This window comes from Takifugu flavidus, chromosome 4 (assembly GCF_003711565.1).
Source record: "Takifugu flavidus isolate HTHZ2018 chromosome 4, ASM371156v2, whole genome shotgun sequence".
In the NCBI taxonomy this organism is placed as follows: Eukaryota; Metazoa; Chordata; class Actinopteri; order Tetraodontiformes; family Tetraodontidae; genus Takifugu; species Takifugu flavidus.
In genome coordinates, this window is record NC_079523.1 from 13,567,635 (window position 1) to 13,586,774 (window position 19,140).

Consider the following 19,140-nt stretch of genomic DNA (forward strand, 5'->3'; position numbering starts at 1 on the left):
AACCACGCACTCAATGCCACAAATGAGAATCTTCAGTAAGGCATGAGAAGCCATGGAAACACCATTAGCAATGGTAAAAGATTTTAACATTGGGGAGGTGAATAGCTTGCAGAAGACACATAACATTCTAAAAAAAATCATTCCATACTGCTAATTATCAGTTTGAACTTTTGCCCCCAGGAAAATGTTACAATTCGATGAGAACATGCACCACAAGATTCATGAATATTTTTTTTTTTATCATAAAGCTATTAGTTTGCTCAACTCTGGCCTGAAACTAACTGTCTAATATCTGCAAGAAGTAATCAATAAAGTACTATCTCATACAGCTCTATATTTTATATTTTGCGCTACTTGTTTAAATTCCTTAACCCTTTTGGGCTCACAGGGAGAATACACATTGGGCCAGAAGCCAGAGCAGCCAACCCCGGGATGAGTTGCCAGTTCATTGCAGGGCCGTTCCCTTACATGTTTGGTGTGCCCTGGGACTTGAACGAAGTACCATCTGTTCCTCACCCTAGTTCTCAAGAGACTGAGCTATCACCGCCCCCTATGGATTGTAATGACTTTTATTATCCTATTTTTTATACTTTTTAGGAGTCTAGTACATGAGTGCACAGAATTTTGTCATATACGACAATAAATCCTCCTCCGTGAACCATCACCTTATCGTGGTGGAGGAGTTTGCGTAAACTAATGAGCCTGGGAACTATGCTGTCCGGGGCAGTTTGTCCCTGGTAGGGTCTACCAAGTCAGACTAGTCCTAGTTGAAGGGTCAGACAAAGAATGGTTCATAATGACCCAACATGGAACATCAAAGTGAGAAGCTGCGTAGCCGGCCCAGAGGGTTACCGGTGCACCACCTGGAGACAGGACTGGGGCTGGGGCTCGATCACGAGCGCCTGGTGGCCGGCCTATGGCTATGGCGAACCGGCTACGTGGACACTCCAATCCCCAGTGGACCCACTACCCGCAGGAGGAGCATGAAGGGTCCGTGCAGTGTGGATTGGGCGGCGGACCAAGGTGGGGGCCTTGGGGGCCATCCGATCCTCGGTTATGGAAATTGGCTTTCTGTACATGGAACGTCACCTCTCTGGCGGGAAAAGAGCTGGAGCTTGTGGGGGAGGTTGAGCACTACCGACTAGATATGGTCGGCCTCACCTCCACATATAGCATCGGCTCGGGAACCCAAGTCCTTGAGGGGGGTTGGACACTCTTCTATGCTGGAGTTGCTCAGGGTGATAGTTGGGGTGGGCTTTTTGCTTGCCCCTAGACTCTCTAGTTTGACGCTGGGGTTCTCGCGGTCGAGCGAAAGGGACCTGCGCCTTCGGGACGGGGAACGGGTTCTGAGGGTTGTTTGTGCTTATGCACTGAATAACAGTTCAGAGTACCTGCCCTTTTTGGAGGACAGTCGTTCTGCTGGGAGACTTCAACGCTCACGTGGGTAACGACAGCGTGACCTGGAAGGGCGTGATTGGGAGGAACGGTCTGCCCGATCAGAACCAGAGTGGTGTGCGGTTATTGGACTTCTGTGCTAGTCGCAGTTTGGCCATAACTAACACCATGTTCAAGCATAAGGTTGTTCATCTGTGCTCTTGGCACCATGACGGCCTGGGCCGTAGGTCAATGATTGACTTCGTAGTCATGTCAGCTGATCTGCGGCCATATGTTTTGGACACTCGGGTGAAGAGAGGAGCAGAGCTGTCAACTGATCACTACCTGGTGGTGAGTTGGATCAGGTGGGGGGGAAGCCACCGCGCAGACCTGGCAGGCCCAAATGCTTCGTGAAGGTCTGTTGGGAATGCTTGGTGGAGGAACCCGTCAGGCTGGTCTTCAATTCCCACCTCCGACATAGCTTCGATCGTGTGCTGAGGGCGGTAGGGGACATTGAGTCTGAATGGGCCATGTTCCGCTCCGCCATTGTCAAGGCAGCTCTCACGAGTTGTGGCTGCAAGGCCACTGGTGCTGGTCGTGGCGGTAATCCCCGTACCCGATGGTGTACCCGATGGTGAGGCGATCCGTCAGGCTGAAGAAAGAGTCCTACAGGTAATGACTGGTCTGTGGGTCTCCGGAAACAGCTGACCGGTACAGGTTGGTTAAGTGGGCTGCAGCAAAGATGGTCGGGGAGGCAAAAACTCGGGCGTGGGAGGAGTTCGGTGAGCCTATGGAGGAAGACTTTTGGTTGGCACCGAGAAGATTCTGGCAAACTGTCCGGCGCCTCAGGGGCGGCAGGCGGCAACTTGCTCACATCGTTCTAGGTATACGTGGGGAGCTGCTGACATCTCCTGGGGCAATTATCCGGCGGTGGAAGGAATACTTCCAGAAGCTCCTCAATCCTACCAACACGTATCCACAAGGAGGAACAGAGTCGGGAGACCAGGAGGTGGACCATCCAATTTCCGGAGCAGAAGTTGCCGAGATAGTGAAACAGCTGCCTGGCGGCGGAGCTCTGGGAGCGGATGACACCCGCCCAGGGTATCTTAAGGCTCTGGATGTTGTAGGGCTGTCCTGGTTGACACGCCTCTGCAACATTGCGTGGACATCGGGAGCAGTGCCCCAGGACTGGCAGACCGGGGTGGTGGTCCCTATTTTTAAGAGTGGGGACCAGAGGGTGTGTTCCAACTATAGGGGGATCACACTCCTCAGCCTCCCTGGGAAAGTCTATGCCAGGGTGCTGGAAAAGAGGATTACATCGATAACTGAACTTCTGATCGGGGAGGAACAATGCGGGTTTCGCCCTGGTCGTGGAACCACGGATGAGCTCTTTACCCTTGCTGGGGTGCTTGAGGGGAGTTGGGAGTTTGCCCAACCAGTCCACATGTGCTTTGTGGACTTGGAAAAGGCCTATGACCTGGTCCCCAGGAGCATCCTGTGGGGGGTGCTCTGAGAGTATGGGGTGGATGGTCCCTTGATAAGGGCCGTCCAGTCCCTGTACCAAAAGAGCAGGAGCTTGCTCCAGATAGCCAGTTGTAAGTCGGACTCGTTCCCAGCGAGGGTTGGACTCCGCCAGGGCTGCCCTTTGTCAGCGGTTCTGTCCATAACTTTTATGGACAGAATTTCTAGGCGTACCCGGGAAGTGGAGGGTCTTGAGTTCGGTGGGCAGAATATCTCGTCGCTGCTTTTTGCGGATGATGTAGTTCTTCTGGCACCATCGAGCAAGGATCTCCAACACATGCTGGGGTGGTTCGCAGTGGATCAGCACCTCAAAGTCAGAGTCCATGGTCCTCACTCGGAAAAAGGTAGAGTGCCTTCTCCGGGTCCGGGAGGAGGTCCTGCCTCGGGTCGAGGAGTTCAAGTATCTTAGGATCTTGTTCATGAGTGAGAGTAGGATGGAACGGAAGATGGACAGGTGGATCGGGGCAGCATCAGCAGTGATGCGGGTGCTTAACCGAACTGTCATGGTAAAGAAGGAGCTGAGCTGGAAGGCGAAGCTCTCGATTTACCAGTCAATTTTCGTTCCTGATCATGAGCTTTGGGTGACCGAAAGATCACGGGTACAAGCGGCCGAAATGAGCTTCCTCCACAGGGTGGCTGGGCTCTCCCTTAGAGATAGGGTGAGAAGCTCTGCCATCTGGGAGGAGCTCAGAGTAGAGCTGCTCCTCCTCCGCGTTGAGAGGAGCCAGATGAGGTGGCTTGGGCATCTAGTTAGGATGCCCCCTGGACGCCTCCCTGGTGAGGCGTTCAGGGCATGTCCCTCTGTTAGGAGGCCCCCGGGAAGACCTGGGACACATTGGAGAGACCAGGTCTCTTGACTGGTCTGGGAATGCCTGGGGATCCCTGCGGATGAGCTGGAAGAAGTAGCTGGGGATAGGGAAGTCTGGGCTTCTCTTCTTAGGCTGCTGCACCCGCGGCCCGACCCCGGATAAGCAGTAGAGGATGGATGGATGGATGGGTTTTTTCTGCCTCTACCGCTTGACACCAACAACTATAAGAAAAACCCACTCTCTCTGCATTCTGATCTGTTTGTTACTTATTCTAATAGAAAATAATAAAACAACAGATTCTTCTTTATTTGCCTCAAAAGCAGAATTGAATTGTGTGAACTCTTTATTTGCCAAAGTAAGAAGTTTTTTATGTCTCTTGTTTGCATCAGCCAAACCACATAGCTGCTAGAAAACTTCAGGAATTCATGTTTGCAATGTTCAGTAACATCTGCTCTACAAATATGAGCAAAAGGCTTGCGTCAAAAATATTATCAACATCTTCTGCATGTTTACCTAGGTGGGTTTATGTTAAAATAATGACTGAATTCATCTGGGTAAAGTTGTACCACTCCTTTACTGAGGCAAGTAACAATTTCCATGGTTCATCTCTTGTCTAGACATTTCCCCACTGCTCTTTCTCTCTCTGATTGCCTTTCTGCAGCTGTCTTTGTCTCCTCAATTGTAATCCTACCTGTAATCCTGGCCTAAGTGGCCTACCCTCTGGAAGCTCCATAAAAATAATAAATATAAAATGAACAAATCCTAACTGTAACCCAGAATAGCATTATTTAAAAGTGCAAGTGAATGACAAGGTTGTCTACAAAATCTTTCTGTCTTTACTCAGTTTACCAGTGTGCCTTTCTACCCCCCAGTTTGCTTTTTTTAAAATAAAATAAAAACATCAGTTAGTTTAAGAAACAAGTCAAAGTTCTTCAGTAGTGGTGTTGCCTGTTTACTCTTGTGGTGTGCTATATGTTATCATATTGACATTAAAGTGATCGTGTTTAGAAGAAATGTACAGCTCTAAAAATGATTGATAAAGCTGTAATATCCTTTATTATTTTTAGTTCAGAAAAACACTTAGATCAATATACAGTGCCTTGCGAAAGTATTCGGCCCCCTTGAACCTTGCAACCTTTCGCCACATTTCAGGCTTCAAACATAAAGATATAAAATTTAAATTTTTTGTCAAGAAACAACAACAAGTGGGACACAATCGTTAAGTGGAACGAAATTTATTGAATAATTTAAACTCACTCCAGAAGTTCAGTGAGGATCTCTGAATGATCCAATGTTGTCCTAAATGACTGATGATGATAAATAGAATCCACCTGCTCTGTGATAGTCTCAGGGTATCTGTTTAAAGCGCAGAGAGCATCATGAAGACCAAGGAACACACGAGGCAGGTCCGAGATACTTTTGTGGAGAAGTTTAAAGCCAGATTTGGATACAAAAAGATTTCCCAAGCTTTAAACATCTCAAGGAGCACTGTGCAAGCAATCATATTGAAATGGAAGGAGTATCAGACCACTGCAAATCTACCAAGACCCGGCCGTCCCTCCAAACTTTCATCTCGAACAAGGAGAAAACTGATCAGAGATGCAGCCAAGAGGCCCATGATCACTCCGGATGAACTGCAGAGATCTACAGCTGAGGTGGGAGTGTCTGTCCATAGGACAACAATCAGTCGTACACTGCACAAATCTGGCCTTTATGGAAGAGTGGCAAGAAGAAAGCCATTTCTCAAAGATATCCATAAAAAGTCTCGTTTAAAGTTTGCCACAAGCCACCTGGGAGACACACCAAACATGTGGAAGAAGGTGCTCTGGTCAGATGAAACAAAAATCGAGCTTTTTGGCCACAATGCAAAACGATATGTTTGGTGTAAAAGCAACACAGCTCATCACCCTGAACACACCATCCCCACTGTCAAACATGGTGGTGGCAGCATCATGGTTTGGGCCTGCTTTTCTTCAGCAGGGACAGGGAAGATGGTTAAAATTGATGGGAAGATGGATGGAGCCGAATACAGGACCATTCTGGAAGAAAACCTGTTGGCGTCTGCACAAGACCTGAGACTGGGACGGAGATTTATCTTCCAACAGGACAATGATCCAAAACATAAAGCCAAATCTACAATGGAATGGTTCACAAATAAACGTATCCAGGTGTTAGAATGGCCAAGTCAAAGTCCAGACCTGAATCCAATCGAGAATCTGTGGAAAGAGCTGAAGACTGCTGTTCAGAAATGCTCTCCATCCAACCTCACTGAGCTCGAGCTGTTTTGCAAGGAAGAATGGGCAAGAATTTCATTCTCTCGATGTGCAAAACTGATAGAAACATACCCCAAGCGACTTGCAGCTGTAATTGAAACAAAAAGTGGCGCTACAAAGTATTAACGCAAGGGGGCCGAATAATATTGCACGCCCCACTTTTCAGTTTTTTATTTGTTAAAAAAGTTTAAATTATTCAATAAATTTCATTCCACTTCACGATTGTGTCCCACTTGTTGTTGTTTCTTGACAAAAAATTTAAATGTTATATCTTTATGTTTGAAGCCTGAAATGTGGCGAAAGGTTGCAAGGTTCAAGGGGGCCGAATACTTTCGCAACGCACTGTATTTACTAAACATCGGGTGTCATTCCAACAGCAGTCCTCCTAAGGTTTCAGTGTAGTGTTATTTTGGCGTGCAACAAAAAGTAGCAACATTTGACACTTGGTGAAACCTTGGACACAGATGAATATACATATTAAAATCTTCCATTAATTCAGTCTGAAAATGACTGTTTTAACGTCTGTACACAACAGAACAAAATTACAGTTCAAGTAATTTGGGTCTGCTCAACTATCGTAAATTCAAAGTGATGTAAAAAAAAAAAAATATCTCAGCATCTCTAACTGTCCCTCAGTCTAATTTTGATCTTTATAGAGGTTGACTATTGTTAGACAATATGGACACGGCTGACTTCATCACAGAGCACGTCACATCACATTATTGTAATAAATAGGGACACTATGTATATCAGCAACGGCTCATTGGATTGGAAAACAAGTATTGTCTCCATAAAATTCAGACCAAATACTTGTTTTCACAGATGCTTTCAAAAATCTCACAAATGAAGGCGGCTCATTCCTCACCATCAGAGGGCCACAGCCAAATTTTGTCTGAAATGTGCTATTTTAGTAAAGCTATATTATTTTACAAGAAATAATCCATATACACATGTTAATAAACTAGTCATTTTTTGGTTAATTTGATTTGAATTTTTATGACTAATGCAGATTGAGTATCATTGAAGGAAGATCCAAATTAGGACGGGTATTATCAATGAATTTCAGAGCAATGGGTATAATAACATAATTCTTCATCATTGTCAAATATATCACTATGATTAAAATAAAAATGTGCTGTGTTTCCACCTAACAATGAGTACTGTACACTTTGTCATTATGATCTATATTGGGTTTTTTTTGCTTTTATTGGATTATGCAGTGCTTTTACTGATTTCACATGCAATTCACATGACAAATAGCTTTAGCAACAATTTTTAACTTTTCTTATGACAGTCAAAAATATATTTCTTTGTTTCAGAGCAATTTCCAATGAAGAACAGACCCTAGCTCAATGTAACAAAAATGAAAAAAAATAAAAATAAATAACCATGAGGCTAATCGATTAACATTTACATTCATACTGTACTTATAAAAATATCTGCCCTCATTTAAGTAGATCTGCTGGCAACATTTTATTTTCATTACAATGGAAACAGAGGGTTGTTGGAAACTTGGGCTTATATACAGTGTTTAAAAAAATGGAGCAATAAAATGCATTTGGTGCTCATGAGTGACACAGACATAAATTAGTGGAATTTTTTTGCTGCCACATTTAATGGAATTATATATCATTGGTTTCTTTTTTGTTCAGTCATCAACTTTCATCAGGTTCTGTGGAAAAATGCCAGAAATAGAAATGATAGTGAGACTTTTAATGGCAGACTGCCATCCTCCACAATGCCATTTAAGATACAGCCTAATATAATCGTTAGAATGCTCTCCTATCCTCAGACCAGGCCTGTCAATTTGTCTTTCTGTGTTTATTGCTTCCATTCCCTCTGTCTGCTTCCCTCTACCTCATATACAACCCAGTCGAAGTCGAAGATGCACGTTGCACATTCATCTCTGTTCAGAAGATATCACACTGGCGTACAAGGCAGCCAAGTGGGTCTGTGGAAGATGGTTGCCATGGCAGCAAATTCTGAGCTGGGCTGCTGCATGATCTGAGGTGCAATGCTTCTGACCAGCCCCCTTTTCTCTACTATGCATTGCTGCCTCATTGCTGCTGATTTAAGTGGAAATACAAAATGAAATTCAATCGCCTACACCCTAGCTTTATACATCAGTGCTTTCAAACCATCTGTTTCCTATTTAATCTACAACATCTCTTTGTGTGTGAGGATGAAAATCCAGCAACTTGATGTATTTACCAGACTTTTTTAATCAAAGTTTACAATTCAACAAAGCAAATGTCTATGCAGATTCTCAATCATCGAGGACATAGTTATCTAAGGTAGTCAACTGGAATGTATTTCGTCTCTTTGAAGGCATTTCGCCTTCTAGGCAGATAGACTTCTAGAAGGCTTCTTCAGTTCTGAACTCACTGGGGACAGAGCTTGAAAATATAGTCCTTGTGGACCATTAGCATGCTAATGATCTGGGTGGTCACCTGAGAGTCATTGGCAGGGTCGTTGATAGGGTCGTTCACCTAGTTTCAGTTGTCTCCCCTTTGTCTGCTGGCTCACATGGTGGTGAGTCTCCAGGTTCCTGAAATGGTGTGAATGTTTGGTTTGTTGTTGGAAGGAGTGGAGGACTGCATTGCATGTGGGTGATAGGAAGTGCCTCAGCCCACCACCACTATTCGAGAAAGGTTTTTCCAATTTGACATGGATGGATTCCTTGACACCCCTCTCAAACCAGCGGTCTTCTATGGCCAGTACCCGTACTTGGCTGTCCTCAAAGGAGTGACCGCTCTCCTTTAAGTGTAAGTGGACTGCTGAGTCCTGACCTGAAGAGGTGGCACGTCTGTGTTGTGCCATTTTTCTGTGGAGAGGTTGTTTGGTTTCACCAATGTACAGTTCCTTGCATTCCTCCTGGCACTGCACAACATAAATAACATTACATTGTTTATGTCTTGGTGTCTTGTCCTATGGGTGTACCAGCCTCTGTCTGAGAGTGCTGCTTGGTTTAAACTGAACTGGTCATGTTTCTGGAGGATCCTCCTGAATTTCTCAGAGACCCCGGGCAGACGCTGTGGCCTTTATTTCTCTCCTCTTCTTTCCTAGGGTCTCGTGGTGGGCGAAGGCACTTCCTATCACCCACATACAATGCAGTCCTCCACTCCTTCCAACAACAAACCAAACATTCACACCATTTCAGGAGACCTGGTGACTCACCACCATGTGAGCCAGCAGACAAAGGGGAGACACCTCAACTGAAACTAGGTGAATGACCCTGCCAATGACTCTCAGGTGACCACCCAGATCATTAGCATGCTAATGGTCCACAAGGGCTATATTCTCAAGCTCTGTCCCCAGCGAGTTCAGAACTAAAGAAGCCTTCTGAACAGAAGGCGAAATGTCTTCAAGGAGAAGAAATACAGTCCAGTTGACAAAGAAAACTACCTTGGACAACAAAGCAAACATAACATATAAAACATCCCTGTACCTTAGTGTATTATTTCTGCTGGCACTTGGGTTTTTTCCCCACTGTCAAGAAATATTGACACAAGGTTGACAGGCTACTCTAAATTTTCCCCTTGGTAAACTAGTTTCCATAACCTTGATCAGAAATAATGAGCAGGTAACAGCATACTTTGGCAATTGGGGGAATTTTTAGAAGTTTGAACTAAAATAAATACTTTTTGTCACACCTCTGCTGCATGGGAGTCACATCACATCAGCAATTTCAATGCTTCTGAGACACCAAGTGCACATGGCAAACTTAGTGGAGAATTGATACTCATGCTGTATTAAATGCAAATCAGTATTTTACAAATTGTTGTGTAGTTGAACATTGTAAATATTGCAAAATAACACATTGATGTGATTTAAAAGATCATAATAATAATATAAGTACTGTAATATTTATTATTAAAATACTATACAGTATGTTTTGTAAAGCAGTGTATCAATATATGAGTCTCTGCACTAAGGAGTGAAGAACACTGAAAATGGCAGTTCTTAGGACGACATCAATGAGTATATGGTATGGTATATCTACCATTTGGCAGAAACATTTACTTTTATATGCCATAATACACAGGTGTCATGGTTGTAGTGTGTCCCTGCTGCCTTGTTGTTGTTTTTGTTCCTTTTCCACTCACTTCTTATGTTTTCTTCACCTGGCAGAGTGAGAGCATGGCAGCGGAGGTGGCCCACTTAGACTGATATTGTAAATGAGGCATGCCTGGTTTCTTTTCAAATATTCGTTGCATTCAGTGCCGGATGGGATGGATGGATGGATGGATGGATGGATGGATGGATGGATGGATGGATGGATGGATAGATAGATAGATAGATAGATAGATAGATAGATAGATAGACAGACAGACAGACAGACAGACAGACAGACAGACAGACAGACAGAGATCCTTACCCATTTGCCAAATTGTCCTCATCATCACCATCATCAGGCAGACTCTTTCCTAGAAGGTCACTGTCACTCAGGTAACCAGACTTGAAGTCAGTGTCATCCATATCTAAACCTTCCATGAGCTCAGTATGAGATGTGCTGTTGAGGCGACTGGAGCAACGAGTTGGCATTGTGTGAGCCGTATACCGGGAACCAGCTTTATTTCCCTGGTAGCCTACCACAGAGGATGGAGCATCACCAGCCTGAAGTCGAGGGCTGGATTGGCCGTGGTGCCAGGACAGAGGTGATGAGCGGTTGGACAGGCTGGAAATGCTGCGAGCATTTGTCTCATCACTGTCATAGCCCATGTTACTAGTGTCCAGATGGCTGGAGAATGGGGGGGGGGGGGGGGGGGGGGGGGGGGGGGGTGTCTGTGAGAATTGTATTTATGTTCTCAAGGCATTCCTTCTGATTTATTAATAGAAGATTATCACCAAAAATGAATGAGATCATCAGAAAAAGTTTCCTTTAGCTGTTGGAAGTCCTTCAAAGCCCAAAACAATGGTATTAAAGCAGCATTGACCTAGATACAGTACAGATTCCAATACAAGAGTTGTGTTACATCCTTTTCAGGGAATAACATTACGAATGTGACATCCCAGTAGCTAAGGCCAGAAAAAGATTAAAAAAGAAAGAGATAGCCCAGTGTCTCTGTGTTGCAATAGCAGACAGTATTCCTGTCATTTTTGCCACTGGCCACATTCTTGACATGATCACCCAAAAAGTCAAAAACACAAATGCGTTTTCTTTGTTTACTCTCCAGAACATCAACATGTGATTGATTAGCTTTCTGATTCACTTCTCATAAGGAGTTCATGCCTAAAATAAATCCCCCAAATGGCTCAGAGCATCTCTATGGCTCTCATTACTTCACAAAATGTATAAAATGATCCATATAAATATCACAGTGGATCTGGCCAAAAGCACATATTCATCCTTTGTTGATGGATTATGTACACTGCTCAAAAAAATTAGAGGAACACTTTGAAAACACATCAGATCTAAACGGGGAGAAAAATTATCTTGAATATCTTTCCTGATAAAAACTAGGTGATGTATTAGTGACAAAATGATGCCACATAATTTGATAGAAATGAAAATGATCACCCTATAGAGGGGGAAATCAAAGACACCCCAAAAATGAAAGTGAAAAAATTATGCAGAAGATGGGTCCATTTTGCCAAAATGTCATTGTAGCAACTCAAAATGATTCTCAGTAATTTGTGCGCCCCCCACGTGCTTGTACGCATGCCTGACAACGCCGGGACATTTTCCTAATGAGACGACAAATGGTGTCCTGGGGGATCTCCTCCCAGATCTGGACCGGGGCATCACTGAGCTCCTGGACAGTCTGAGGATCAACCTGGCGTTAATGTGCCAGAGGTGTTCTATTGGGTTTAGGTCAGGTGAACGTGGGGGCCAGTCAATGGCATCAATTCCTTCATCCTCCAGGAACTGCCTGAATACTCTAGCCACATGAGGTTGGGCATTGTCGTGGACCAGGAGGAACCCAGGTCCTACTGCACCAGCGTAAGTTCTGACAATGGGGCCAAAGATTTCATGCCGATAATAGCAGTCAGAGTGCCATTATCTAACCTGTAGAGGTCTGTGCATCCTTCCAGGGATATGCCTCCCAAGACCATCACTGACGCACCACCAAACCGGTCATGCTGAATGATGTTGCAGGCAGCATAACATTCTCCACGGCATCTCCAGACCCTTTCACTTCTGTCGCATGTGCTCAGGTTGAACCTGCTCTCATCGGTGAAGAGCACAGGGCGCCAGTGGCGTAGTTGCCAATTCTGGTGGTCTATGGCAAATGCCAATTGATCTCTACGGTGCTGGGCAGTGAGTACAGGGCCCACTACAAGACGTCGGGCTCTCAGGCCACCCTCATGGTTTGGTCAGAAACATTCACACCAGTGGCCTGGCAGAGGTCATTTTGTAGGGCTCTGGCAGATCCTGGTCCTCCTTGCACAAAGGAGCAGATACCAATCCTGCTGAGGGTTTAAGGACCTTCTACAGACCTGTCCAGCTCTCCTGGAGTAACTACCTGTCTCCTGGAATCTCCTCCATGGTCTTGAGACTGTGCTGAGAGACACAGCAAACCTTCTGGCAACGGCACGTATTGATGTGCCATCCTGGAGGAGTTGGACTACTTGTGCAACCTCTGTACCATCCTGGTACCGCACCATGCTATCAACAGAGATGTTGATCCAAGCCAAATGAATAACTACAACAGTAGAAAGTCAGTCAGTAAAAAAAATCAGCCAAAAGAGATGAGGATGGAAAAAGTATCAGTGGCCTCAACCTGGAAAGCCATTCCTGTTTGGGGGGGGGGGGGGGGGGTGTCTCATTTTTGCTCCTCTGATGCACCTGTTGTTGATTTCATTAACAACAAAGCAGCAGAAACTGATTAACAACCCCCTCTGCTACTTAACTGACCAGATTAATATCCCAGAAGTTTGACTGATAGGTTGCTATACTCTGATTAAAAAGTGTTCCTCTATTTCTTTTGAGCAGTGTATTAATATGGGTCAAAACTGGCACTCTCATGACCATTCAAGCATTTGAACCTAGTTTATTGTTTATTTGTTAAAACCCTGAGATTCATACTGTTGTCATTATCTGACAATTCATCCTTTTTATCTTAATTCAAAGAACTTTTCAAGCAGAATGCTCTATCTGAATAACTAACTGCTTGAAAGGCAACTGGACAATTATTGCCCTCCCAGAGGACATTTTGTTCTTTCTGACTGAATATCAATATCCCACAAGATGCAACTACTTAAACCTTCTAAAGAAAATAACTGTGTGGCCTCCTCCATTGTCTTGTGGTGTGATCCTTATAGCTAATTAATGGCTGGAAATGTTGCCTTTAAGATCAGAAGAATGATTTCCTGGATGATGTCATTATCATGAAACAGAGAAGGACTTTTTAGGATGATGAAAGTTAGACATGAGCCAGGTGCCAGCTTTTTAATTGTGATGTCATTTTGTGTCTATGCAAAAACTATTTATGGTTTCCCAGATAATTGCGTGTTTTCATTCTGTCTTTAATTAAAATGTCACATTAAATGCCACAGAAGACGTCATTGTAAAAGAACAGAACATTATTATGTAGACCAGGTGAACGTACCTATGAGTAAGCTGTGAACCTCGCAGTCTAGACATAGTATCCTCCAAATTCTGCCGGAGATCAAGAACATTCTGAACTGTCCTTTTCCTCTGGGATTCGGGGTCTGTGAGTCAGCAAAATGCAGAAAATTCAGTTCATAAGACATTAAAACAGAAAAATCCAACAACAAGCTATATTGATGGGAATCACTACACATGCATGCACACAAGAAGTTTTTGTGCTGCTGTTCTGGTTTGGATAATATGTCTGTGACGGGTGTCCTCTGTACAAGCACACAACAGACATGCGTTCACTTCATTAGACAGACAAATTTAACTCCATGGACTTCTGCACTATGGTAACGTCCTCTCTTCCTAGCCTCTATTTATCATTGAGAGGGTGTAATCTCTAACATGGTTGCAAGATTCAAATGTTGCCTGTAAATTGGATGGCCTAACATGAGTAACCATTCAAACATTCACATTACACCAGGATAAATTGTTGAAAACCTTTGAGCTTCCTAGAACTTGTGTTTCATTTAGCTTTATCTCAAAGTCACTCATTGATTGCAATTGTGTAATAAATATAAATGACATTTTGGTAAAATGTAATACTCTGATTTGTGAAAATATATTTTGTCCACTTGTTTACCTTTTTCAGAATCATTCATTTTGTAAGATTTTCCCCTGTCCCCCTGCATATTTGCTAATCAAACATTTTGTATATAACTGGAATTAGCTTTTAAATTCTACTTGAGATATGGACTGCTTTTGCCCATTTTAAACCCATTTTTAATGTGTTCCTTCTTAGTTAATTTGGCAACTTTATTTATCATTATGTGAGGGGAGTACAAGAACAGCATCTAGAAGAAGAAAGGCTTTATTTTTTCAATATACACTTTGATTGTACAGTGAAATGTCAAAGCCAGATGGAGGGTACCGGTAGTCTAATTTCAGCACAGTAAACAACAACTCCGGTTTTCATTTTGGTGTACAACATCGAGACTGAATATGAGTGATTCAAGGAAATAATGAAGCCACATCAGACAACCCATTCACTATACTGTCATTCTGGTATACTGGCAGTTTGCTTTTCTCATTTCATGCAAAAAACCTCAAAGAATATATATTCTGTATGCATAGTGTGTATATATATGACTAGATGCTGTTCTGTATATACACTGGTTGACATTCCTATTGAAGACTTCATTGCAGAGAATGATGCCTCAGACAGAATAATGAAGCCAGTCTTTATCTGGAAAAGATTTAATGATGCAGCACGTGAATAGTTAAACAGTGTAGCAGAGGCTAAAGGTGAAAAGAGCAAAGCAATCGGACCCAAATGCAGCACGCTCAGAAAAGAGATCCAGGTGAACCGGCGGAGCGAACCAAGCAGCAGAAGGCTGGCCGGCCACAAGCAAACGGAACCCAATGGGGTTTTGCACGAAACTTGGGGTCAGAGGTCTTTACCAGGACAGAGGTGAGGTAGGATGGTCAATAACAGGCAAGATTTTGGAAATTAGCATCCAAATATTGTATTGCCAAAAAAACATTGCTTTTTAAAATACAAATGGAATATTTATCTGCAAATTTGATCTCCAAATAATTTGGACTCAGAATCCTGCATGGTGTCTAATCAGCTATGGCTTCTGATTTCCAGTATTTACGGAACAAATCAGTTCAACTTGGATTCCACTCTGCAGCAGTGCACTACAGTACTTGTGAACTTGCTCACATATAATTACATCAAAAGGAGGTTTGCTCATTGCTTTGCTGCCAGGATGAGTTATTTTATACAAAAAACCTTCTGTCTTCAGAACTTTAGATCTTCTGCAGTCTTCCTCTTCTTTCTTGTGAGCAGACAGCGTTCAAATCAAATTTCTTGAACAATTCTTAACCTGATTGATCCAAAATCATCCTCAAGAAGAATTGATGCACCAGGCTCTGCACATAAGTTATTGTATAATATGAAACAGTGCTGAGAATCTCTTCAGAGCTATAAGAAATTTGGGGGTTTAGTGTCAAATTCCAAACACACCTCCTGCTATGTCATGTTAATATTCTGCAGCAATTTTTAACTGTAATACTGATATATATCCATAATTCCTAAAGAGGCATGGAATTACTAGAGATTTTGTTAATTACAATTCAAAAACTTTCTGTGCTTTATTCATGTTAATGGTATATTTAAACCAAACAGCATGGATGGTCATGGAGATATAGCTTGTTACATCTGCAAATATATATAAAAAAACATCAACACATCCACATCAACACACTTGAATTTATCGCACTCTTATTATCGATAAACCTGACCTCAATCCTTAGATGGAAAGCCACTTCCCTGCACTGTTCTAATGCACCATTTATAGGTCATCTGTCAAAGTTCTACCGACGAATTGGACTGGGATTTGCTAAAATATACAGCATGTAGTCTTAAAATTAATTCAATATGGCATGCCACATTCTTCTTGTTTTATCAAGGAAGCATAACAGGTGCAGAAGGCAAATATATCAGCACATGTGGTTGTAAATATGAGCAGTCTAGTTGTACTAAGGCCAACTCCTTACAGTTTTATTTCATCCAATGACCTGATAACCCTGTGACAGGATGCAGGCACATTTCCCATAATCAACCACACCAAATGGCTGATGCTCTGGAGAAATATGAACAATAGGGCAACACCATAGCTATACCACAAGCTAGTTCTGTGTGTTAAACTATGAAACCACTTCAGTATTTCATGAAATAAAAAGCAAAGCATACTTTGCAAGTAGAGGAAATAATCTGAAATATTTTTTTTCCCTCTGGCAGGGAGCTGCATAAAAACAATTACAGTAAGCAGCAGCTGCTGCATTCTGGTGTCTGTATCAAATTGGTTGTGCTGCTATCTTGGGCAAGCACTGGCAAATCATACATGGGGAGGTGCACATGGTAGCTACAAGTAGAGTATGGCAGAGAATTATGATGCTGGCTCTGTCGTACTCACCTAACATCTGACTGAAGAGAAGCTGTTCCAGGTCACCTAGCACTGTCACCACTAGTTCTGGGTCAACTTTCAGAAAGGGTTTGTCTCCAAATCCTCCTGTGGCCTTTGGCCTTGTTCCCCCAAGCTCCAGCTCCCTCATTCTTAGCCTTGGCCTTGCTGGAGAGGATCTCATCATTAGATTTTCTGTCCTCAGGTGCCTTGCTCAAGGGCTTCACTTCAACACAAGGACCTCGAGGAATACGACTCTGTTTGCTCAGAGCAGAGTGAGCAGCCAGAGGGTTAAAGGGCTTGGATTTGCCCTGGCACAGTGAGTGTTCAGATTTAGACAGATTTCGAGAAAGAGGGGCACCACCTCCTGTACTGCTGCTACCAACTGCCATCTTTGGCTTGCCTGTCTTAGCCTGTTCTGTGCCAGGCGTGGTCATATCATCACACCACTTGGGCTCATAAAGGTGCAACTTCTCTCAGCATCAGTGAGGACAGCCAGGTTTGTCATAGACCTTTGCTTGCGGAGATTGCAGGGCACTGGTAACCTTCGTTCAGTGCTACCTGGACGATAAACCTTCAGTTCACCCCGTTGCGTGCTCTGGGGTACACCTGACTTGGTCCTCTTAGCTACTATCCCAGTTCTTTTGCCATCTGCTTGTCCATATGCCTTTGTGCTATCTGTTCTTTCCATATTTAAATCTCCTTTTGGTCTTTCTCTATTTCCCAGTGCACTCTCCGCTGTAGATCGTACAAAAAAGCATCACCGTGGGTTAATAAACAGACGTCATCCCCTCTTCTTTTCCTTTTCAAGAACAGCTAGAAAAAATGCTTCCTCTCAGTCAATCCCACAGTCTTCTTTTTCTTCCTTCTTTTGTCTTGACAGGCTGCTGCAGCTGTTGCAGTGCTGCCCAGGCACTCCCTTTCTCCCCTTCCTTCTCCTTTCCTCCGTTTTTCCACACTCCTCCCTTTAGCACACCCTCCTGCCGCTAAAGCATTCAGCAGCGGAATGACAACAGTCGCACAGGGACCAGTGCTCCCTTTTCTCCCATCCCCCCGCCTCCTCATCTTGTTCTATTTTTATTTAATAATGCTTTGCTGCATTACCACTGAACTTCAACACATTGTAATATGAGTTTGAAAACCACATTTCATTTCATTCTTTAAAAGTGTTTCCCAACCATCATCACTATTTCCTTTGTTCTTCCCCTCCCCCTCCCCTTCCCCTCTGTAAGCCCAGTCATCCTGTCTGATTCATCCAGCAGAACGTCATACAGTGGATCGAAATATGACTGCATATGCATTTTAATGTGTATTTAGAGAAAGTAATTATTATCAATGGACATTAAAACCAGAGCATTCAGATAATATTTTGATCCTGTCTAAGCTCAATATATGTTACAAATTCCAGATTTACAGATAAATTCTACTTTCTTGCTCTGATCAGGCATAGCCGTTGATACAATATGAATCTGAAGAAAGCACTAAATTACATAATAGAGTATTGAATAAACAGTTGCTAACTGGGTGCATTTTTTCCAACATCCAACATCATTTCCAACATTTTCTGCAGGCTGCATTGGTGACAAACCATGCCAGAATAAGCAAGGAAACACCCACAATCACAAGTACACTAAAATGTAGACACAGCTCAGTTAAATTTGACATTTTTTCCATTGTTAAAACACTTACTCTAAGACAGTAAACACTGCAGGCAGATATGAGGATTGCAGAGATTGAAAGCAGCGCAATACCACACAAACCACCCTCTCTCATTATATAACAAAACACCATCCTATTACACTCTTTATTTTATGTGTGTGAAATAAGTTTATCTCTCTAATGACAGAAAGCTGAAAATAAGTAATACAGCTTTTGGAAATCCAACAGTTTCAAAGGCCAACTGTGTAATTGTGTGTTTTCATTTGCATGATATGACTCACAGTTACAAAGTTGTTGCCTTCCATGGACAGCATAAGTAATAATTCTGGGGATTGTTCCTCTGCTATAATGCAGTGGCTTCCAGAACATCTGGAGGACACGGACAGGACTTCCACATGAGAGGAAAACCAGACACAACACAAATGTAAATGTGAACCCAGTCATGTGGTGCCACAGTACTCTTCTGGAGATTATACATATCTTTGAAGTCATTGAGTTTATTATCAACAAAACCTGTAAGGTAAACCAGTTTATTATGAAATTTTAGCAAACTTACCTTGTAAATGTAGGCAAAACTTGGACACAGGTTTTTTCTTCTGCATGTGGCAGTGAATGTTTGGCAGCAGTAAAGGATACATTTCTGTGCTGGTGAATAAAAATATTAAGATGAATACAATCTGGAAAAGAAGGCAAAGATCCTCTTATTAGTTAATTCAGTCTCTCAGTCTTGCCTCTTGTCCAGCCTATTGGGCCCATCAGACAAGCTGTCCACCAATCTGTCCCAAAATTTCAAATTTTCTGGTATTGGATGGATAGTCTCAGAGGATAAACGCTCATTTTTAAAGTGTTTTTGTATTTTCTTCTCTTTTTTCTCACAGCAAAAAGTGCATCACAATTGAGAAGTCATTTCAGATATGTCATCTTTTAATCAAGATCCCACTAAATATGGACTCCATATTCACAGTTCTGTAGTGATTCCCCCAACTTTCCCAACT

At 43.1% G+C, this 19,140-nt stretch overlaps 1 protein-coding gene across 1 annotated transcript in view; it reads right to left on the minus strand.

Annotated features, from left to right (window-relative positions):
* LOC130523716 (neuron navigator 1-like) overlaps positions 1 to 17,491 on the minus strand; it is a 50,709-nt gene extending 33,218 nt beyond the window's left edge. The window contains 5 exon segments of the mRNA XM_057029184.1: positions 10,356 to 10,718; positions 13,531 to 13,633; positions 16,499 to 16,619; positions 16,621 to 16,961; positions 16,964 to 17,491. Of these exon segments, the coding sequence (XP_056885164.1) occupies positions 10,356 to 10,718; positions 13,531 to 13,633; positions 16,499 to 16,619; positions 16,621 to 16,961; positions 16,964 to 17,177 (1,142 nt within the window). The 5' untranslated portion in view covers positions 17,178 to 17,491.
* Positions 17,492 to 19,140: the final 1,649 nt, after the last annotated feature.